We start from the raw sequence: 24,367 nt of genomic DNA, 5'->3' as shown, positions 1-24,367 counted from the left end.
TTTTTTAATAAAAACATTAGCTTGTAGGTCTATAGGCCTATATATTTAGATCTAGATCTAGAGTCAAGATACTATTATAATAGATGTAGACCTACTAACTTAAGAGTGAATTCAATGACTCAAGAAGCCAGAAGAAGTAATATCCCCCATACAGAGCCTCATCTAGCCTGTCCAATCATAGTGTGTTTATATAGCGGTGTGCACGACACATGCGTCGCCCTGGTGCCAAAAAAAAAAAAAGCGATAAAATCTATTTTATAAATAAAGCGAACGCGTGAATGTAACTGTTAAAAAACATTAATAGTTTAATTTTATGTAGATCTAGTTCTAGACTCTAAAAAATGTGGATGCTATAGTAATTTAGTCAATAACTAAACACTTTAAGCTTGTGTTGACCTAGATCTAAATCAGTATGTATGTCAACTATTGTCAACACGCTAAAGCCATTCACATTTATAGCGCATGCGTGACCTTTTGGTGCGCGATATGATGAATAATAAATGTTTGTCAACACGGCAAAATGTATATGTGTAGCTATGTTGGTAAGAGGTCTAAATGAGCATAAATAAATATGAAAGAAAAAAGTAAATTGAAAATACAGATTTAAAATTAAACCTATTCGGTATTTGTAGGGTAAAATACTTTTAAAAACACAATGGAAAGTAAATAGTATTATGTTAGTAGTTTATTATTTTAACAATATGCCTTTATAATGTGCCATATTATGACCTATGACGTTAATTTCATTCGTATCACTACGCGGAGCATGTAATGGTGCGCACGAGTTATGGAAAAGTGTGTCAATGCAGCTAAAGCTATTTTCGCATTTAGAGCGAACGATTTTATGTAAAAAATGTTTTGTAAACTCAAATTTGAAGGTAGGTTAATTTTCATTAGATCATGAAATGAATAGACACTAATTTGTATGGTCATGTGTAAAATTACAAAACTATGTTTTCTTGAATTAGGCCTAATTTAGATCTAACAAATGTTCATCTCTGCGCATGCGTGGCCTCTCTTTCTTGTCTCATCATTTAGACACATCATGTAAACATGTGCTAGATTTATAAGATACTATTCTTTCATAGAGTTGGTCAATTTTTTTTGAGGGTCTAAAGTTTGTTTTAAGGCCACAATACATACACTACGGTCTAAGTTAGTGCCCAAGGAACATTTCTGTCAAGTTTTATCAAGATTGGACAAACAGTTTTGATTTCTATTCGTAACATACATACATACATACATACATACATACATACATACATACATACACTCATACATACATACATACATACGTACATACATACATACATACATACGCCTTACTTGATACTTGATAGTATAGATTATAGAGATCTAGTATACTCGCCAATAGCCTATAGATTGGTCAAACAGTTTTGATTTCTATTCGTAACATACATACATACATACATACACACATACATACATACATACATACATACATACATACGCCTTACTTTCAACTTTATAGTATAGATTATAGAGATCTAGTATACTCGCCTATAGCCTATAGTATAATAGTGACTAGTCCTAGACTATATCTAGTTTCTAGATCTAATTAATCTAGTCTATCTTATCTTATATAATACAGACGTTACTTCAAAAAAGAAGATGATTACGTCCTACGCGTCATGCATTTAGTCATGCATATTAACCAATGACTTAAATTCTGCCAAGTCACTGGTTTTCCTGGCTAGCTCAGGCAACCCATTCCATGCTCTAATAGCACTAGGGAAGAAGGAGTGTTTGTACAAATTTGTCCTAGCATATGGGACCAGGAATGCGCCTTTATCTTTGTGTCTTTCAGAGTATTTTATTAAATTTTGTTTTTGTATTTGAAGATTATGGTTCAGTGTTTTATGTATGATTGCTACTTTACTTTTGAGCCTTCTGTTCTGAAGGCTTTCTAAATTTAGTGATTTTACTAAAGGTGTTACTTTAGTCAAATGTGAATATTCGTTTTTCAGGAATCTCACTGATCTATTTTGTGTCTGTTCCAGTTTCTTAATGTTTTCTTGAGTTGAGGGGTCCCAAATGGAGGATGCATATTCTATTATTGGCCTAACCAAGGTTAAATAACATTTTAGTTTTATGTTCTTATTTGATTTATAGAAATTTCTTTTAATAAATCCTAATGCTTTGTTTGATTTTTTTGTAGTTTCATCAATATGTGGATTCCATGATAGTTTTTCATTTATTATAACACCTAGGTATTTTGCGTTTTTAGTCTGTTTTACTGGTTTCCATGAATAAGATAAGTGGAATTAATTTGTTTTAGTTTTTTTGTTACTCTTAACAACTGAAATTTTTCTAGGTGGAAAGACATGCTCCAATTTGATTTCCATTTCTGTAATTCATCTAATTCTTTTTGTAAAATATCTGCGCCTTGTGTTGTTTTTATTGTTTTTTATATTATGCAATCGTCTGCAAATAATCTGACTTTTGTTCCTGAAGTAATGCAATTTGGTAAATCATTTATGTAAATTAAAAATAGTAGTGGACCCAAGACTGTTCCTTGAGGCACACCTGAGTTTACTGTTATCGGTGTTGATTTAGAGCCGTGACACTTTTCTTTAGTAAATATTAACATTGGTCTAACAGTAAGACTATTAGTCAAACCAATAATATTAAAAACACTTCAGGACTAAGACAATAAATTAAAGTAGCAATAATACGTGAAACACTGAACCATAGGTTATAAAAACATGTATAACATTTGACTTTACAGCCATTAATTAATAAATAAAAACAATTATAGCTTTTATATAGCGATACTTTCATGATTATACATGCTCAGAGCGCTATGGTACAATCTAATTTGTGGACCAGTAGAGGCTTTCCATGCTACCTTTAGGCGCTCAGTAAATACAACTCTGCTTGAGTCGGGTGTCAAACCTCGAACCCCTTCATTGGTAGCCAAGCCAATATAAGTTCAAGTACCTAGCCTCTCGACCATACTTCCTACATAATTGTGCCAGTAACATGATTTTTTTTCTAGGCTTGACGCAAGGAAAAAAAAAGTCTGTGACACTTTAGATGATTGTTAAATCAACATTGATTTTTGATTTGAATAATAGAAGCAAAATGTTTAAAGTTTGAATAGCTAAAAAAAAGTAAAGTGGGTTTTTAAAGCTATTGAATTCGTCAATCTCTCATTGCATGAGAATATGTAATTAATAATAGTACGAATCTCTGCCACTATAGAATCTGCGTGTTTAGACAGTATGAAATCAACGTAACTCAAGACATCAGGGTCGCAAGGATTGGCGACTTGGTTCTGTAAGATCTTATCTTATAAAATACAGACGTTACTTAAAAAAAAAGAAGATAATTACGTGCTACTCGTCATGCATCTAGTCATGCATGTTAACCAGTGACTTAAATTCTGACAAGTCACTGGTTTTCCTGGCAGGCTCATAGCATAGTGTTACCCTCAACCACCATTACCCCCCTTTTAAAAACTTTATATGAACATTTCTTTTACCTTTTTTGTTTATTTATGTTAAATCATAAATACAAATCAAATCTACAAACTGTCAAGTGTAAACATCAAAGATTTTTACAAAACTTTAATTCCTTTTTTTTTAAAGACTTCTTTCTAATGACGATCTATTAATAGTAATTATTAAAATTTTTTTTAAAAAGTAGTTTTTATTTAAGAAAAATCTTTATAATAACATATTGAGTCAACATTTGTCCTTTCGTATGGGTAAATTTAAGGCGCCTATAAATTGTGAATCATTTTGTGAATGTTTTATTAAACTCTTACTATTCTTGTCTATTAGTAGCCCCTTAAGAGCAGCTAGGACTTTGATTATTTATAGATAGATTTTAAATTATTTAGGAGGTTAAGTATACTTTTAAATTGCATTATGTGCGTGTGTGTGTGTGTTAAAATTAATTATGCTTCATGGTAGCTTGATAATTATATCAGTCCGGATGTTTAGCCTAACAGACACACCATACATACTCGGTTGTACATACATTAACGAACGATGTGTATGACGATTTCAAATGAAAGTATGAATTTAATACAATGATATTTATACAATGATATGATATGAAAAATTATTAATGTGAATGATAGATAATTACAAATACCTATGACGATAATAAATCATAAATTCAGTGCAAGCAAATACTTAAATAGTATTAACAAAAACTAGGCCCCTTATATTCTGTTGCCTGATAGCATTGACGTCAAAAACATTTCAGTTTCCCAACTCAAGACAAAGATTCATCTCTGTAACAGGTTCAGTTCAATCTGTATATAAACATCATTTCTTGATAGCAGCATACTAGAATCTTCTGACCAATAATAATGACAATGATGATGGCAACAATGTTCACGGTAATACAAGAACCCATCATGGGCGTAGCCAGGATTTTTTTTTCGGGGGGGGGGGGGGGTTTGGGGGGGGATTTTTTTCTCCCCACCGCCCCCCCCCCCAGCGAAATTTTTTTTTTTTCCTTGATTTAAACCCGATCTCTATAACGGACTTCTAAAATCTGTCTTAGCCATCTTTGTTGAGCCACTGTACATTTAGTATTATTCAATTTCGGCAGATGACTATTCACTGCAGTTTATTAAGAGAGCCCTGCCACTGATAAAAATGTGTAACTTCTCTTGAATACGCTCTTGGAATTAAGTGACTGTAGTTTGCTTTAGATTTTATATCCAAAAGAGAAGTTTTATCGTCAAAATCATCTGTTGGGGGTTTTCCACCTCAAAATGCTCTGTAGGGGGATCTTAAACTCAAAACCATCTGGAGGGGTTTTAAACTTTAAACAAACGCCATCTGTAGAAGAGGGGTTTAAACTCAAAACCCCCGATTGGATTGGCTACGCTCAAATAATTTTAGTGTGTAATTTGCTTTTTTTTTTTATATTGAAGAGGTATTTTTAGCATTAAACCCCTCTGAATGGGGGTTTAAACTCAAAACCCCTTTTGGCAACGCTCATAGCATTTTGAATGCGTAATTTGCTTTTTTTCTTACACTGAAGATGTATTTTTTAGCCTCAAACTCCCCTGGCGTGGGGTTTAAACTCAAAACCCCTTTGGCTGCGTTCATAGATTTTAGTGTGAGTAATTAGCTTTTATTTATATTGAAGAGGTACTTTTTAGTTTCAAACTCCACTGGAGGGGAGTTTAATCTCAAAACCCCTTTGACTACACACAAAACATTTTGAGTGTATAATTTGCTTTGTTTTTATTATTAAAGAGGTATTTTTTACCTTCAAACCCCGCTGAAGTGGGGTTTAATCTAAAAACTAAGTCAAAACCCATTTAGCTACGCTCATAACATTTTGAGTGCGTAATTAACTTTTTTTTATATTGAAGAGGGGGTTTATCGTAAATTTTGGAGGGGGGTTTAAAATCATAATCTCCCTTAACTGTGCTCTTGGAATTAGGAGATTTTCGTTTGCATTTTTGTTTTGTTTTGTTTTATAGAAGAGGGGGGGGTTTAACTGCAAAAACCCCAAGTAGGGGGTTTAAAACTCAAAACCCCTAGTAGGGGGTTTTAAACTCAAAACCCCTGGTAGGGGTTTTAAAACTCGAACCCCCCTGGTAGGGGGTTTTAAACTCAAAACCCCCTGGTAAGGGGTTTTAAACTCAAAACCCCATTGGTTGTGCTGGGGCAGTTGATGGTTTAGTATTAAAATCTCACCTAAAATAAACAAAATCAAAGCAAAAAATCATTCACTAAATTCCGATCCCCCCCCCCTTGGGGCTACGCCCATGGAACCCATAGTATCAATATGAAACGCAAACACTGTCAAATAGTCCTACCAAAAATAGATCCAAGGCTGTCCAGTAAACGTAAAGCAAAGAAACACTTCCGGACCACTAAAGTAGAGCATGTCAGTCACGTCTACTAGGGCGTGAAATCAACCAACGTGAAAGAAGAAAAAATGACGTCACATCTAAATCATGATGAACGAACAAGGGAAAAGTGCATTTTTTTTCTTTAGTGTAATCCCTAAGCTCTTATGCGGGCCCCAATTGGTCAAGAGTTATGGGCCAAGTGCAATCAACCCGTTTGCGCCATTATTGCTACACGACGGGATGTGGGCCCTTAATGGTCGTGGGCCCGGGTTCATTGAACCCCTTCGCGCCATGGATGCTTCGCCACTGAGAACAACAATAGCCAGCAAGCTAGATTTAGACACTAAGCTGACAAAAAGGATAGGAAAAGTTTCTGCAGCAATGGAAAAACTCTTCAAGCGCGTGTGGGAAAATACCAAATTAACTACTGCAACAAAAATCCTGGTCTACAATGCCTGCGTTCTGAGCACACTTCTTTATGGCAGTGAGAGTTGGGCAACTTGCAGAGGATAGTCAGATCCACGAGCCGCCCAAGACTAACATACAGAGATATCTGCAAGCGTGACTTGAGAGCCATGGGCATCGATCAAAATATGTGGGAGGAGGTAGCCCAAGACCGGACAGCATGGAGACAGACTATACGTGCTGGAACGAACTTAGCCGAATGCAAGAGAAATGAAGCTGCGTCAGCCAAGAGAAAGAAAAAGAAAAATCTGGCCTGTCAGCTAGCCCTAGGACAGATGAATATACTTGCACGAACTTTGGCAAACTCTGCCGCTCCAGAATTGACTTTTTCAGTCACTCCAGATCTCAAGACGTAATCAAAGCCAGTGACTCATCTGGGCGCATCCATTGTCTTCCGAGACAGAATGAGCCATATATATATATATATATATATATATATATATATATATATATATATATATATATATATATATATATATATATATATATACTAGCCATATGTTACCCGCGGCCCGCGGGTCTCAATTTGCGTATCACTGTCGGTGTAGTCACTGAGAGTCTTTTGTAAACAGTTAAACGAAATAATAATGTTATAAGTAAAGCGAACGCGGAATGCGTGAATGTAAAAATACTATGAATGGAGCTATCAAATTTAGCTAATCGATCAAAATCCATTTTTCCAAATAAAAACATTTGCTTGTAGGCCTACATATATTTGATAAAAGTATGAAATGAATAGAATTTATTTTATACCAGTTTATCTGTGGGGTCAGGGCATTTGTCTTGGTGTAGACAGCTATTGAAGAATATTTTTTTAATTATTATGTATAAAGTGTTTGGATAGGGTTTATAAAGTGTAAGTAAATAAGTGGATCTAGACTTTCTAGACCTAGAATCTAGATATTTCTAGTATAGGTAGACCTAGAATCTAGATATTTCTAGTATAGGTATCATCTAAAGGCTACATAGATGACAGAGATAGATGGTTTACCCAAGCGGAGAATGATTGTGTACAGATCTATACTCTAGGCCTAGATCTACTTGTAAAATAAATAAGTTTTCGTTTGTTTTTGGTTTCAATTATGAAAGCTATATGTAGACAAATAGAAGTTGAAATGTTTTCTGTATAATAGTGTAGATCAGTTATTAGTAAAGATATATCTAGATCTAGATCTAGTAAAGATCTCGCTGTCTTGTTTACGTTTTATAAAATGAGTGCCTAAAGACCAAAGCATAGGCTAAAAAAGAAAGCAAAAAAGAAGACTTCAACAATGAAATCTGTAGTCAAAAACGTTTAATGGAATAAAATGATTAAATTGTGTGCGCATATATATATATGTATATTGTAACGGATGCATGTATAAGTCAGATGTAGCTGAAGTATTTCTAAAGATGATTATTTATCCTAGATGCATGCGCACGTCACAAATACAGATAAGGAATTAAGAGGAACACAGATTCAATGACCAAGTTGACTCAAGGTAAACTTCAAACAAACGTTTATTACAGAATGGGCCACAGTCTAGTCTGTCACTAATAAAACGATGTTATCCCCTCAAGAGTCTAGCGGTAACTAATTTCTATAAGTCATTCTTAACCCCTTACCCCAAAGTCTAGGTCGTCATTCTAAAATATCCGTTCACTGTCAGTACATTAAAGTGCGTAACCCAACTTACTAAACTAGCTATCTAACAATATATATATATATATATACATATATATATTAAGTCGTTAATAATATAACAGGATGAGTAATTTCTTAATGTACTGAAACATTTTTTTTTACAAATTGTTTGGTTATGGTGCTCATATTATTGTGTGTTACTAATGTACAATACTACACATTAATTTTAGTTTTATTGTATCCAAATTTCGTTTTTTTCTTCAGATCAAGATAGTGTGTTCACACTAAAGAAGTAATGTATACCACGTAACTCGTTTTATATTTTAAAGCCTTACTGTACAGATATAGTAATAATAATAATATACAAATAATTATCATAATAATAATAATCTTTATCGTAAATAAGGAAATTTGTCTTACAATTTGTGCATTACACCAAACAAAACATTATAATTCATATAGTTTTGGAGTTACGAGTATTAATTTCACCATAAAACCATTACAAGAATATTATATTCTTCTTTGAACCAGAAACAGAAACTAACATATGGAATTATCAATTTTATTGCAGTAAAAAATGTAAAATTGCTTTCTAAAGGAATCACATCAAAAGCTAATTTAAAACTTACTTCAAAAGCATTACCTTTTTAACATTTAATTTGTTGTATGGATGAGGAGATGTATATAAACAAACTTTAGTTAATCTTACAATCACCCCTTGTGAAAGTTTATGAATTAAAACATGGCATACTAAAGCTGAGTGCAATACAGGGGAGATTCAGTACCAAACGGGTCGAGGTAGCTGATAACTGGTTCCGGTACGGTACAAGAGGGTTATGGTTCAGTGGTTCTCCATTGTTTGGAAAACGAATACAATAAAAATGGTTTACAGTGACTTTTTTTGTGTTGCTTTATCCAATTGCAGGTGCATCAACATGCACGAACTGTGGCAAACTCTACCGCTCCAGAACTGGCTTGATCAGTCACACCAGATTCTGCCAGGTGTTGAGCCGAAGCCAAAGCCAGTGACTCATCTGGGCACATCCATTTTGATCCGAGACAAAAGGAGCCATATCTAATTTATAAAGAAGAAAGTAGGTATGTTCCGAAATATATATCTAAACTGTTTAACCCAGTGGTTCTCAACCTTTTAGGCTCGGCGACCCCCTTTTACAACCCCCACCCCCACTCTGCCGCGACCCCAACCCTTCCGTTTACACACTCAGCAATAGAAGAATGGACAAAAACAATTCATTTTTTCGATGGTCTTAGGCGACCCCTGGCAAATCGTCAATCGACCCGGAAAGTGGTCGCGACCCACAGAGAACCCCTGGTTTAACCAATCTTGATAAAACTTACCAAAAAAAATTATTAGATCATGGCGGAGACCATACTGTATATTTATTTTTATTGTCCCTCCCACAACCAGAGGACCCCAACAATAGAGTAATATATAGCCAATTGTATCTCTATTAAAGAACGAAAATGTTGAACAAATCGGGTAAACCCGTTTTCACAGTATTTTATGTTGGATATTAATATGTTGGCTGAACGGGTAAACCCTTGATCACACTCTACTTTTATTTTCGTGGGATGATAGAAAAATGTGAAGGGGACATTTTCCAAGTTTGACATAGATTTAAATTCAATCCACAAGATCAGTAATACCTAAACTAAGGCCCACAGGCCGCGGGTCATATTTGGCTAGCACGTCTATACATATCCAACTCAAAATTTGTGTATTTTTTTAGCTGCCTCGTAAGGAGAAAAGCCGCTATTAGGTATGTGCAAAATATCCGTCTGTCCGTCTGTCACACTCAGATCTCGAAAACTAGAAGAAAAATGAAAAATATTATTTCACCATACGATGCGGCTTGAAAAGTTTTGGTGCAACGACCACTTTTGGTTTTCTAAAAGCAAACCGTTTAGTTTATAAAATAAATTATGCAAGCGATTTTTTCATAAAAATACACCAATTCTAAAACAATTACGTACATGTAAAGGAGGCAATGTTATAATATATTTAACAAAGTAGGAAAATTATTTGTGTATTTTTAGTATCACTAAGTCAAACATATTCATAGAATGTACAAGAAATGTTCACAACAAATATAAATATTAGCTAAAGGTGTTTTTTTTTTCTGGTCAACTAGCTGCTAAAATTAAAAGAAAATATTTATGTTTGTTTATAAAGGCTAAGAATGCACTTTGTATGTAAATATTAAGAATATTTTTTTTAAAAGGACTTTTTTATGATTTTCGAGCAGTATCGTAACAAGCAGCCGCAGGACATGATACTAATCAGTTCCATAAAAATTTTTATAATAATCAGATTATATTTTTTTTTGTTTAGTTCCCCCATCAGAAAAAAAGACGCTTATTTTTTGTGCGTTATGTCTGTAGGTTGGTCTGTCCGTCATGTTTATATAAAAAAATAAAAAAAAACTAAGAGCTATTGAAAATCTGATTTAACCTTTAATCTCGATTCTCTTACACTACATTTAATTGTCTAGCTAAAACGTTACAAAATCTAATTATCGTTAAAATTATGTTCCGATTATTAAGGAAAACAACTTCCTAACACCAAAGTATGGTATAAAATTCTCTCTACAAGGCTATGCACATCTAATTTTTATACGAGACCATCCCAAAAATTTAATTAACGGTATTAGATTTATCTGGAATTCTATTTTTCTCTCATTATATATACAAACATCCGGAACAACCTATTATACAAACTTAAAAACCATTGGGATGTTTTGGAAGGAAAATTAAAGGTTAATCAAATTTTCAATAGCTTTTAGTTGTTTTCAGCGGCTTCCGAATAGGGGAAAAGACGCTATTAGTTTTGAGTGAAATTTCTGTATGTCTGTCCGTCCGTCCGTCCCGTTTAGATCTCGTAAACTAGAAAAGATAGTGAAAATCCGACATCATTATATTTAGTCAATTTAAAGTTCTGATGCAACGTCTACTTTTTTCTTTTCTAAAAACGAAAAATCAGATTTTTAAAATCATTTATGCAAGCAGATTTTTCATTAAAATACACCACTTTTACAACTATTCACTATTAATATTAACAAACAAGGGAGGCTCTTTATTAGAGGGGACATTAAATACCATATTTTAAACACATTTATTCAAATGGTTTTAGATTTTTTTTGTTAAAAAAAAATATTTTTTTTTACTTTTTTATTGCTACGTTATGTAAGTTCTGTCCTACTAACTACTACATTTACCCAAAAATAATGTTTACTTTTTTAAGAGAAAAAATCTATTTAGTATGCATATAAGTTTGACATAATTTAAAATAACAATTAATAATTAAGTTTTCATGTTATCGCATGAACTGCAGTGCCTCTCCACAACCTTATAACACTTAACCAAAGGAATTTTTGTATGGAAATGTTTATTTCTTTTTTTAAAGATTTGAATAAGAGATTGACCCTCTACAAATTAGATCAATTAGATATTCATTATAAGACATCAGTTAGGCCAGGTTTGCATTTAACTTCGCATTCATTTTCATCTATCCTTTGGTCTGCTGGAACGCTGGGGCACCACACAAGACCTGTCATCCTATTTTTTTCTCCATTTTTCTCTCTGTCATTTGTCTTTGATAGAATTTAATTCTGATGTTCTTTCTGAAAATATTGATACCTGCCTTTTTACGTGCCTGGGTGTACCACTTCGGGGGCCGATTTTGAATTTGTGTTTTCACAAAAACTGTCTTTGTAACCTTGTTTTTATATTAACATGACGGACGGACAGATGACAGACGAAATGCACAACAAAAAATGCGGTGTCTATCCTCTTTAAATAAATTCTAACAGAACTCAGTGCATGAAACTTGTTAATAAAGACATTATTTGGTACTAGCCAATAGTGACGTAATGGATTTTTTTTCCTTTGACGTTATATGAATGAATTTTTTTAATGTTATGCTAAAAAAATTAATTGGTGCACCAATGTATATGAACCCTCGAAAACTTGCTCGTACTGATGAAGACATTTTTTTAGCCTAACTAGACCGTGTGACGTAGTGGATTTTTTCCTTTGACGTCATATGAAATTAATTCTTTAAATGAACTTACTCGGTGCACCAATGTATATGAACCCTCAACAAAGTGCTCGTAATAATGAAGGCATTTTTTGTCTAACTAGGCCGTGTGACATAGTGGATTTTATTTCCTTTGACGCCATATAGATTTAGCTCTTTCAATGAAATGCTAAAAGAATTCGGTATAGTAATGTTTAGTAAACCTCGTTATCTGACTCGTTTATAAAAAAGACATAATAATTCGATTTAGATCTTATCTAGATTTTTAAAACTAGATCTATATTATATTCTAATTAAAATCATTGTGGATTCTAGATCTAGAATTTCTAGGTCTAGTTTAGACTGATATAGACTAGATCAAGATATAAAATTTCAATTTCTAGACTTAAAGTGTAGATTTTGATTTCCAAACGTCTAATTCAATATTGCAATGTTATAATATACTAAAACTAATTTTAAATTCAATATTGCATTCAGTCTATTGATAAATTATCTAGTTTTTTTTTCATAAATGTAATCTAAATTATTCCAAATGTATATTTTTAGATCTATATCTAGTAAATATAGGTATATAGAGGTCTTAAGATAATATTGATAAAACAACGAAAAAAACTGTCACGTGACAGCCTGTGTGTATTACGTAATTTGTATAGAAGAGATAGAGAATCACGTGGCTAAATGTTGTTTGTTTACCATTGGTGAAAGAGGACCATTATCTTTAACTTTGAAGGAACATCCGAAACATGTAAAACTGAAAAAAAAACTTTTTTTTTCACAACGCGATTAAATCTTTGAAACTTTATTACTTTTGACAATCGAAATAAAATCACGTCTTGAATATTCTTTGTGAATAAGCGGATCCGACAGGTATCCGACGGGGGCCGCCTCTGAGTTTTTGTGATAACACAAACTCTCTTTTTAATCTTGTTTTATATTAGAATTTTTTATTTTTCTTAGTATCAGTACATCACACGTGATTCTTTTAAAATACAGTACACCAGGTTCACAATGCAACATCTAGATAAGTGTATTCATCTTTATACTAATCATTTTTTATTAAGATTTTAAGAATAGTTGCTCATAACAAGTCAATGAAAATTGTACTTTCTACGATATTTGCGTACGATAATTATTGTTTTGTAAGGTTGTTATTGCCTTGTGGTAACTGGTATTAGCAGGCTATTGCTCATAAAAGCTTTCAATGCCATGCTTCTCAAATAGCTTCTGACAACCAGTCCAACTCCTTGTCTACAAGTATGACTTAGATAAGTGGGTCCGGCGGAACCGTTATCACTAATAAGAGAGTGGACAAAGTCTAAGAAACCGGTAGGCCACGGGCACGCTTGCACGTGTACCCATACTTAAGAAAGGTTTTGGGAGTCAACTCTTAGGAAAATCAGTAGCCGGCGTGGGTGTGTGGGGGGGGGGGGAGGTTTGGTTTATCAAGTGTTTCATTCATTTCTCAATATTTCTACGTCTCATCGATCACTGCCACAGTGCTCCACATCCTGTTATTTTATGTTTTTTTTTATGTTACTGTATTGTATTGCATAGCTAATGTAAACAAGCTTTTATAAATAAACAAAACACAGAATAGAATAAAATATTGTATCTAAAATTTTTATACTGAAATTTCCCAATATAGTTTATGCATTTGTATTCTTTAATCGTTGTGTATATTCAGGAAGAGGTAGACCAAAAGAGAGAGAGAGAGGGGGGGGGGAAGGAGGGCGAGGAAAAACTTTCTATATTTAAACACACAGGTGTAAAGCGTTCACTCAAATCATTTTATTAAATCCCTAGATCTGAAATAGTAAGTCTAGTTTGGAATATTTATAAGGAATTTCTGTCAACATTTGCAGACATGTATTGCAAGATATGCTACGTAATATGTTATTATCGCTGCCCAGAAATAGTATTCCCTTGTTTACTACAAAATCAAGAAGCATTGCAAAGTTCTTATTCTGTCAATTTGTGTTAGAGTGGCCAAGTGGGAAGAGGCGTCTATGATTTATAAGAGATTATAAAAATCAAAATAATCTAGACAGACAAAGGCAAAACACTGGACACTAATATTAGACTGATGCGCTCCCTGGTCATGGCCACAGTCTTATATGCGTCCGATTCTCGGACGATGAGTGCAGAACTCGAGAAGAGGGTCCTAGCAATGGAACTAAGATGCTACAGAAAGATCCTAGGTGTCACTTGCAAAGACCGCATCACGACTGATGAGATTAGAAACAGAATTAATACAGCAATTGGAACCCACAAAGACCTGCTAAACACTGTCAGAAAACGTAAACTCAAACTCTATGGACACATCACAAGGTCCTCAGGGCTCGAAAAGTACCTTCATGGAACAGTACCAGGAAGAAGAAGAAGAGAAATACATAGGAAATGATGGGAACACAACATTAAAGAATGGACAGGCCTGTCGTTTGTCAGGGAGAGGTATGGCGAGAATGAATGTTAGTTTGATATTTTGGTATGATTGTCATATCCCCTTGTTATGAATGTGAAGTGTTGCACGTGTTGTGAACTGAGTGATTAAGTCTTCGTTGAATGTGCGAGGGAATGTGTTAGTCAGTAAGGTCTTGCTCCCGGTCCAGGAAGGTTGGACGTTTACTTCCTGGACTGGTATTTGTGCATTTATATATTTATAAGTTGATGGACTGGTGTTTTGTGTATTACTATTTCATAAGAGTGATATAATTGTGTGCTTTATTAAGTATTAAAGTATTATCGATATTCATGAATATAAGGAGTTAGAGTTAATGTATATTAAGTGTTCGTATTTGAGTTAAGCAAGTATTGAATTATAATTGAGTAACCAAGAAAGTACCAAGCAAGTATTATTTAATATTCAAGAAACCCCAAGTGAGCCACAGGAACCAAGTTAAGAAACACAACAAGACAAGAGAGACAGGAGAGCATAGCAGCTAGCAGCAGCAATATATATATAAAATTAGAACCCTGACATCTGGAGGATTCGTCCGGGCAGGTATCGTTGTACCTGTTACCTGTGCTATTAAACACCAGTGTATTAACCGGTGTACTAATACAGTATTATTCTTGACATCTATCTGAGGGCTAGTCCGGGCAGGTCAGTTATACCTGTTATGTCATTCGTCACGTTGAAGAAGTCGATAAGAAAATAAAGAATAAGCAACACAAGCAAAGAAAAGGATACGGAATGTTTTCAGCTTCGTCCGGTCTGGGACAGTAACTATTGTACAGTATTTGTACATGACATTGTCTACTAAAGTTGGATTCAAGGCAATCTGTATTATTTGTAACCTACTACTCGTTGACATTTTTGGGCCTCGTTCGGCCAGTATTTGAGTCTCTTGACACACACTGAAGAACTTGACATTGTTTACATTTTTGAGAACACGGAGGAACTATTTTTTTTTGCGCCATCAACACGTTATTGTTGAAGTCAAGCAGTCTACTAGAACTCTACGAAAGGTCATTGACTAATGTGGACTTGCAGCTACTTCTTGTATACCGAGGTCATTGCGTCACCCACCATTTAAAGGGACATCACCATTTAAAGGGACATCACCATTTAATGAGACACTACTACTACTACTACTTACTTACTATTGGATTATTGGATTTAGAGACATCGCCATTTAAAGAGGCACTACTACTACTAGTATTCACTTACTATTGAATTATTCTACATGAATGCAATTACTCAAGTAATCGTGATTTATCTACCTTTACTACATTGATGTTGGATTATTATTAAATTATTGTACTACCTGACTAGATAATCATTTTTCTCTTTTGTATGCTCCCATTATTATTACTATTAATATCATATCAATGTTTGAATAATTTTGTTTTCTATTTGTTTCATTCTCTAAATCTGCTGTGAGTCATAAAGCGTTTACAAGGAGGCCGAACAGCGACCTGACACTCCAGAAGTTCTACATTCTTAAAGCAACACTGTCGTGTGGGAAGAGTTGTCATTTCTTTCCTGGTATCAGACACAGATAAGTTGAGTTTTCTTTTGTCTGTTGTATCGAGCATTCAGGGTCGAGTGTACTTTGCCTTTTCAGTAGGGGAGATAAAGGGTGAATTTTTTTTTTGATCCTTTTTATAATTTATTGTTTTATGTAAATTGAACAATGTTAATTGTTAACTTAACCTTTATAAATTAATTTTCGCTTATTCAGTAATATTTCTTATTATTTGTGATTACCATGGACGAGTTTAAACCTAGGTCAATTGAGGTATTAATAGAACAGGCCCACATATTAGGAATTGAGGGTGATGAATTACGAGAGTTTGTTTTAAACCAACAAAAACTAGATCTAGAAAGATTAAAAGATTTAAACTGACAAAAACTAGATCTAGAAAGATCAAAATTAGAATAAGAAAGAAAGGCAATAGAAGTGGTAAAGTTGAAAATGGAACTGGAAGTAAAACTGTCATTACAAGGAGATGTGAACTATAAAATAGAAATTGAAAATGACATATTAACTAATGAGGAACAAAATAACTGTCAGGATATTGATAATAATATAAGTGAAATAGAAGATAATGAAGAAATTGAGAATGTCTTATCAAGTAAGGAACTAAATGATTGTAATTATACTGTTTATGATATCAGTGAGATAGAAAAGGGAAAAGTAATTGAAAATGTCTTAACCAATATGGAACTAAAGGATTGTAATTATGTTATTAATGATATGAGAGAGATTGAAGATAAGAGAGTATTAATTGGAAATGTCTTAACTAATAAGGAACTAAATGACTGCCATTATATTGAAAATGATATCAGTGACATACCATATAAAAGAGAAGAAAGTGAAAATGTATTAACTACTAAAGAACTTATTGATTGTCGGTTTAGTGAAGTAACTACGAAGGAACTTATTGATAAGGAACTTATTGATTGTCAGTTTATTGACAATAATATTATTCATGTTCTGAGACCATTTCACAGAGTACACAAACCATTAAAGAGATTAAACCTAACTAAAGGAGTTTATCAAGTTGTTGGTACTGGTAAATTTAAACCAGACCCCAATAGGCTACAAATGTTTTTGTACCTAAATCTTCCAAGAAAAAGAAAAAAAGAAATCTTGACGTAGTGTTTCCCCTCTCCCAGTTGCTGAGAAGGGAATGTCCACGAGGGTCACCTGAATTCCCGAGTGCGACTTGGCAATAGAGAAAATTCAGCCTTGTTTGTCCTCTTCTTGTATTTTAATTTTTGTTGTTGTACCAAATCTTAATATATTGTATTTATCTAAACAGTTCAGCCGAAATAGCTTGCTGTGTGTTGCACCAAGTGGATTGCATCCTTCCGGTAAAGTACCTCGGCAGAGAGCTGATCCATAGAGTGTGGCATTATGTCATCAGCAGCGAGTGTCCAGACGCCTAGACAGATACCTCTGATACTTACGTGAATTCACAATCCAGTTTGACCACAGACCATTGTCTACTAGCAGATACACTATCAAGACTTAGCATAGTTGTATTAGTTATAATTGTTAGAATTCATTTTTTTTCCCAATACAATGTGAAACGTGCCTTTAACTATTAGAGATGGTATCTTGTCGTATATTATTGCTATACATAGGAGTTGATCTTTTCTTGTATGTTTGCTGTTTTACATATTAAATATTAACGTGGAAAGGACTAGGCTTGCCGACTTCAAATTGTAATTTAATTCTCCATGCCACTATTTTTTTTCTCATTTATTCTTTTCTCATTTATTCTTTTCTTTCTTTCCCTTTGTTGTAAATAGCTGGACATATTTCTTTTGTTAGGTTAATAAGGGCTATGTTTATATATATGTATATAAGTATGTGTATGACACAGTGTGTGTATGTATGTATATTTATGTATATATTTGAATGACTGTTATCTTATAACAGTCATATCGTGAGAGGGGGGATGTCAGGGAGAGGTATGGCGAGAATAATTGTTAGTTTGATATTTTGGTATGATTGTCATATCCCCTTGTTATGAATGCGAAGTGTTGCACGTGTTGTTAACTGAGTGATTAAGTCTTCGTTGAATGTGCGAGGGAATACAATTATATCCAAGGCAAAGGACAGAAGGGAATGGAGAAAGACGGTTTACAGATCTTATGTGGTGACCCAACGGACTAAGGATAGGTAAAGGTGAAAAATCTACTAGTATTGACGAGTAGGACAGTATTTGGTAACAGTAATGAAGACGTACCCGTGTAAATATACTGTCTGACCTAAGTGCCCTGTAAAAGTGGGATAGGCTGACTAGATGAACTAATAAAGGTGTTGATACGTATGATTTGTGAGTGTGTCTGGTTGTCCATATTCGGGTAAATGTATATTCCAAGCCACACCGTGGCACCAACGTGGAAGCGCCTCTTATGGGAGGCAGGCTAACGTGGATAGATAACTGCCTCCAGGGGGTTCCCAGAGGCAAATTCAAGTGAACACGCAATGCACGTGGGAAGGATGAAGGATAGGCTCGATAGTATGTCCCATCTGTCTCCATGTTCCTCACGAGAGCCGTACAATGTAGTGATGACAATGATTTTGCGGTTATTCCGCTTAAATTAGCTTGTTTTTTAAGATGTTTTTTTTTTTTATATTTCTTTGTTTTAAAATAATGTGTGTATCAGTTTGTTTTGATGTAAATATAGAAGTGAAGCTAGGTGCTGAAACAAATGATGCTACATACATATTAAACATAAATGAACAGCAGCACCAGGGACCAAGTTTTTAAATGAGAGAAAGTAGTGAATTAAAATGAGACGAAAAGGTTAGGCCAAGGCTCGAACCAGTGACCCTGGAAACGACAACACCGCCTAGCGATAACGCACTAAGCGAACTTAACCTCAAGACCATCGGAATGTCAAAAAAACCTAACATTCTTCTGGTCCAGAGTCATTTCGCCCGTATGTAAATTACCACCCCAGTGGTCAATGGTCAAATACTCTAGCTAGCCCCTCCCCCCTCCCAACTCGCCACATCCGTTCACCAACAACTTCGATAGAGCCGACACAGACAGCCGTTAGGCATGTATTAGACAAACAATGGCTCTATTTGATTGTGTATCTCTCATAATGACAAGTGGACAACATAAATACATTACATATAGAAGCTTCAGTGGGTAGGAGCAATTAAGCTGTGAACGTAAACTTAAGAGTTGAAGCTAGGTGCTGAAACAAATGTGATACATACATATATTAGACATAGAGTTGAAGCTAGGTGCTGAAACAAATGTGATACATACATATATTAGACATAGAGTTGAAGCTAGGTGCTGAAACAAATGTGATACATACATATATTAGACATAGAGTTGAAGCTAGGTGCTGAAACAAATGTGATACATACATATATTAGACATAGAGTTGAAGCTAGGTGCTGAAACAAATGTGATACATACATATATTAGACATAGAGTTGAAGCTAGGTGCTGAAACAAATGTGATACATACATATATTAGACATAAATAGATAGCAGCACCAGTTTAAAAACTTGGTCCCTGATGCTGCTGTTCATTTTTGTTTTGATGTTGAAAATATTTTTTCCATTTAACAGTCTAATGTTAAATATCTTTATCTGGAATAGTAAATAGTTGACGGAATCTTGGTTATAATTCAGGACGAATTCTATGTGTATTTCTTGCGATTTCATAGGCGTAATAATTTTCTTTCTTTTCATCAAAGAAAGGTGTATGATAAAAGAAAAGAGGCGTCGATAGGTTTAGTGGCATCCGGTTCGGTTAGATACAATCTTCATCTTCAAACCTCATCCTAAATCAGTCTTTTAAATATTCTTTTTAACAAAAGTTTTGTTTTTAAATAAAGACTCAGAACCTATCTGTGCGTGTAGGTTTTGAAAGTCTTTTTTTAAAAATAAGCTACGACATAATAAAAGTAGTTTTTTTTTCTTCCTTTTGTATGACTTCCTAAGGGATATAACTCGGTCAGGCCTGCACCATTCGAACCACACTAGGCACGCCATTGACTTGTAGAAATATAAGAATACTCTAGCGTAGTGATGCCCAACCTAATTCAACCCGCGGGCCATTTTAATTTTCGCCATTGGTGTCGTTGGCCACATGAACAAAAAAAACGAATTGAAATTGATTTGAATTTGAAACTATTTGATTAGAAACCCTTTTATCTAGTACTTACATTAATACATTGGATATCTGAAGCTTATCTTATTTTTTCACGCTACAGAAAATTGCTTGATTTCTGACCATAAAATATGAGCAGCTTTGTTGCTACAACGAAACATTTTCACTTTTTAGTAAATATTCCCATCGATTCTCAAATCTGTCGGAGTAGTTAAACTATATTTTATTCGCGGCTTAAATCTAGAATGACGCAATATTTGTTTTAAAATGACGCTTACAAGTTTTTCTTTTTTTAAACAGTCACACTTTCTTTACAAATAAAAAATGTTGGCTTTTTCTGGTAGATTCTACATTCAGAGTTCCAGTTAATAAGCGTACAAATATATTAAAGACCATAGTACCAATTAATTAAAGAAAAATTGAGGGCCCTAACGTACGTAAAGATAAATTTGTCGACCATTTTTTTTGAACGAGGGATTTTCTACACTTTGTGCCAACATTTCGGTGGGCCGGATGGAACAACATCGCTGGCCGGATTTGTCCCGCGGGCCGTATTTTCGGCATCACTGCTCTAGCGTTTTAAAGCTCTACAAGTTTATCGACAAACCCATCTTCCAAATTTATGTCCGAGTCGATTGACGTAGCAGCACTATAGAATGAGACGCTTTTATTTCTTGACTCCGAGTTTAGAGGCCAGAGTCCCTATACCAGGGGTTCTCAACCTGTGGGTGGCGACCCCCTTGGGGGTCGAATGACGATTTGCCAGGGGTCGCCCAGGACCATCGAAAATTGTCTACTCTTGAATTGTTGTGTGTGTGGTGGGGGGGGGGCGGGGTCGCGGCAGAGTGGTGGATTGTAAAAAGGGGTCTCCGAGCATAAAAGGTTGAGAACCGCTGCCCTATACTATTATTGATTTACTGTAGCGGCCACTTTTTAAACCCCCTTGTCACAGTATCCCACATTTACTCTAGTGTAGACATTTTTTTGTTCAGCCACAGAGGTTTGTCTTAAGGTGAAACTTATTGATACTAAGATTAATTTCTAAAACTGAAGGCATTTGATTCAGGTAACTTTATGTCTAGTCTGATGTACAATAATCATTTTTCATGAGGAGTGTTGATAGAGGACTGTCCAATTAGCCCTTGAAGGCGTATTAATGAACATGTAACATAAACGCCAATAAAGCTCAGAAAAACTTATTTTTAAAACAAAATAAACTTAACTCCTCTTTACAGATATGTATAGATTTCTATTTCAAAGTAGAAATGGACAATGTCCATTGGGGTGTATGGGGTTCTTTAGGAGGAGTAGTACCTCAGTCAACTGGGCAGTAGAGCTCTCTGGGCAGCTCATTGACCTTGGTCTCCACTCAGAGCCCAGATCTCACCTGTGACTCCAAGCAGTGGTCTGCATGCGACAACGGCCACACCCCCGGCAAACCGTATTGACTGACGGGCCAATCCAGGTGAGGGTTAGCCAGAGCTAGTATCTGGTGAAACTATGGTCTCTGGACGAACATACAAATGAAGCCGCAAGATGGTGAACGATTTAAAACCAGATTTCAATTCACTTCAAAATTTCTGCTTTTATACAATAAATTCTGGAGCTCGTTTTCAGTCTCTCGTTTTTTTTTTCAATTTTAATTCCTTTACATCATTCGTTCATCGCCTGCTTCCTCAATTATCATTGCTACATACAAAATCTATTCAGCCAATACAAACACGCATACACATCACAAAGAAGTTGTCAAAAAAAAGAAGAAAAAAAAAGTTGATATTTCCACCACAGATACCCACCTCTTCAACGTGTATCTAGACTTCAGAAATAGGTTTTGGGAACAAAACAAAGATGTGTTCAAAATCACTGGATGAAAAAGAGTGGGCGGGGCGGTGGGGGACGATATTACCCCTTCAAACGCCCCCCCCCCCCCTTAAACGAAAGCAGTCAAATTACAAGAGTGAAAGCAGAAGGAATGTTAATTTAAAAATAAAATCTTTAGACACAAAAACTTGTTCCCAAACAGTAGCAATTAATGCACAGATTGTCCCTTTCTACAAGTATCTTAAAGATGCAGTGTTTTGTTTCACAAGCGCTTGTGTCTATCTTACAAGTGAACACACCCAGGTCTCATGCACATTCTAATCGTTACGGTTGACTTCAGTTGAAAGATTGACTATGCTCTGGTCTTGTATTGTGTTTCCTCTTTGTTCTGGAGGGAAAAAAAAAGCAAGGCCAATGACACTAGCTCCAATAACCTACCCAGTGTGAAGCCGAACATTGCAGGGTCACATAGGTCTCACCAAACACAATGCTCCTACTTCCCTAGTGCTATTTGTAAGGCTTTACCTGAATGAATGTGGTTCTTTGTATTACCCTTCAAAGATAAGCTTAGGCGTCAACTTTCCATGGCTGACATAGAAGAGAGCACCTGGGAGAACTAACGCAGACGACGAAAAGAAAATCTAAATCGAGCACCTGCGGACAATGGTTATGCTTGCCCTGGATGTGGCAAAATATGCAGGTCACAGCTGGGGCATGGGAAATACTGTATTCCTAATTAATCTTCGGACTCGAAGACAAGCCTTATTATTATTATTATTATTATTATTATTATTATTATGCTAGTACCTCTTCTGGTATTATTAGAAAGTTCATGATGTATTAATTAACTCTTTCTCTCTGTAATTATTTACCACATTCTGGTGGAATCAACGCTGGTATCGTCAGTTAGGAGAGAAAGAAGTAAATGTCCTTCTTCACGCTGAACTTGTTGTTGCGTATGCCCCCATGTAAATCTACGGAGTTATATGACCACAACATGTAGATGGAAGAATACACACGAACATAGCAGACATGGTTTTATTAAACACAGTGGTTCCCAAACTTTTTTTGTCTGTAGACCCCTTGCCAGGTTTTCTGGTTTTCGGTAGACCCCCCTGCTTCACTTTTGCAAAATTTTTGCAAATTCATCAACATTTTTTTATTAACAATTTTTGTTAAACATTATTTTTATCTTACATGTAGAAAAAGTTACACTACATAAATAGCATTGAAATTAAATAATTTTTTTTCTTTTAAATAGCAGGATATTTAAATGATTAACTAAGGTACAAATCAAATATTAATGTATGAAAGAATTACATTAATGGGATGCATGGGCGTAGCCAGGATTTTTTTTCGGGGGGGGGGGGGTTTTGGGGGGGGGGATTCACCCGCGGAAAAAAATTATATATATGTGTGTGTGTACATAATTAATCTTTATTACATTCTGACCCTTTCGGAAGACGTTTATTGTTTATTGTAGACTCCCCTCCCTTGCCAGCAAGGGGGTCTGGGGGAGCTCGCAGCGCTCCCCCAGCGCGGGGCGAAGCCCGCTGCCGAGCACTATTTCTGGTATTCAAAGCCAACAAAATGCATATTCTGAGGTATCTACAGTGCATTATCTTGCTATTAAAAAAGTTTTATTTCAAAAACCTAATAAACTATTCTTACTGACTTATAACCTCTCGCGCCGTTCGGCGCATTTTCCGGCAAGCTGTTTCCGCAACTCTTATTTTGCGTAATTCATTTTGTCGGAGAACATGTCCCGCAAAACCTCATGCGACGCTCTGTCACAACCTTACTAAGGATTCGACTCCCAGTTCGGCATATGATTTTTTTTATTTAGACCCGATCTCTATGACTGACTCCTAAAATCTGTCTTTGTTGAGCCACATTTAATGTTTTTCAGAAGACTATTCGCACTTTGGGCCTTTTAATGGAGCCCAAGCCACTAGTAGAAATTTGTAACCTTTCTTGACTACGCTCTTGGAATTACATGCCTGTATTTCGCTTTAGATTTTATATCGAAAAGGAAAGTTTTTTCGTCAAATCATCTGTTGAGGGGTTTTAAACTAAAAAATCTCTGGATTTGTTTTGTTGTTTTTTAAATTTAAAACCCCATCATAGAATTTGGTGACTGTAGTTTGCTTTAAAATAATATTGAAGAGAGAGGTTTTCAACTTTTAACGCTCTGTAGGGGAATTTTAAACTCAAAACCATCTGGAGGGGTTTTAAACTTTAAAGAAAAAGCCATCAACTCAAAACCCCTTTGGCTACGCTCATAGATTTTATAGTGTGTAATTTGCCTTTTTTTATATTGAAGAGGTACTTTTTAGCTTCAAACCTCAACTGGAGGGGGGGGGGTTAAACTCAAAACCCCTTTGGCTACGCTCATAGAATTTTGAATGTGTAATTTGCTTTTTTTATATTGAAGAGGGGGTTTATCGTAAATTTTGG

General features: G+C 35.0%; 1 protein-coding gene across 5 annotated transcripts in view; it reads right to left on the bottom strand.

Annotated features, from left to right (window-relative positions):
- LOC106057693 (beta-1,3-galactosyltransferase 1-like) overlaps nucleotides 1-24,367 on the bottom strand; it is a 76,476-nt gene that overhangs the window by 14,986 nt on the left and 37,123 nt on the right. For 2 of the 5 annotated variants that reach the window (XR_008774810.1, XM_056010678.1), the window contains exon 2: nucleotides 100-219. The exons of 1 other annotated variant lie outside the window; for it this stretch is intronic. Coding sequence is in view for 1 of the 4 variants with exons in the window: in XM_056010677.1 (XP_055866652.1) it covers nucleotides 8,581-8,591 (11 nt within the window). In the remaining 3 variants the exon portion in view is untranslated. Of the gene's footprint in view, nucleotides 1-99; nucleotides 220-8,580; nucleotides 8,827-24,367 lie in introns of those variants that run through there. 2 more of the 5 variants (XM_056010681.1, XM_056010677.1) reach the window with 2 other exon arrangements.

This window comes from Biomphalaria glabrata, chromosome 14 (assembly GCF_947242115.1).
Source record: "Biomphalaria glabrata chromosome 14, xgBioGlab47.1, whole genome shotgun sequence".
NCBI lineage: Eukaryota > Metazoa > Mollusca > Gastropoda > Planorbidae > Biomphalaria > Biomphalaria glabrata.
Note: the sequence above shows the minus strand (reverse complement) of the source record. Positions and strands in the feature narration are given on the sequence as shown.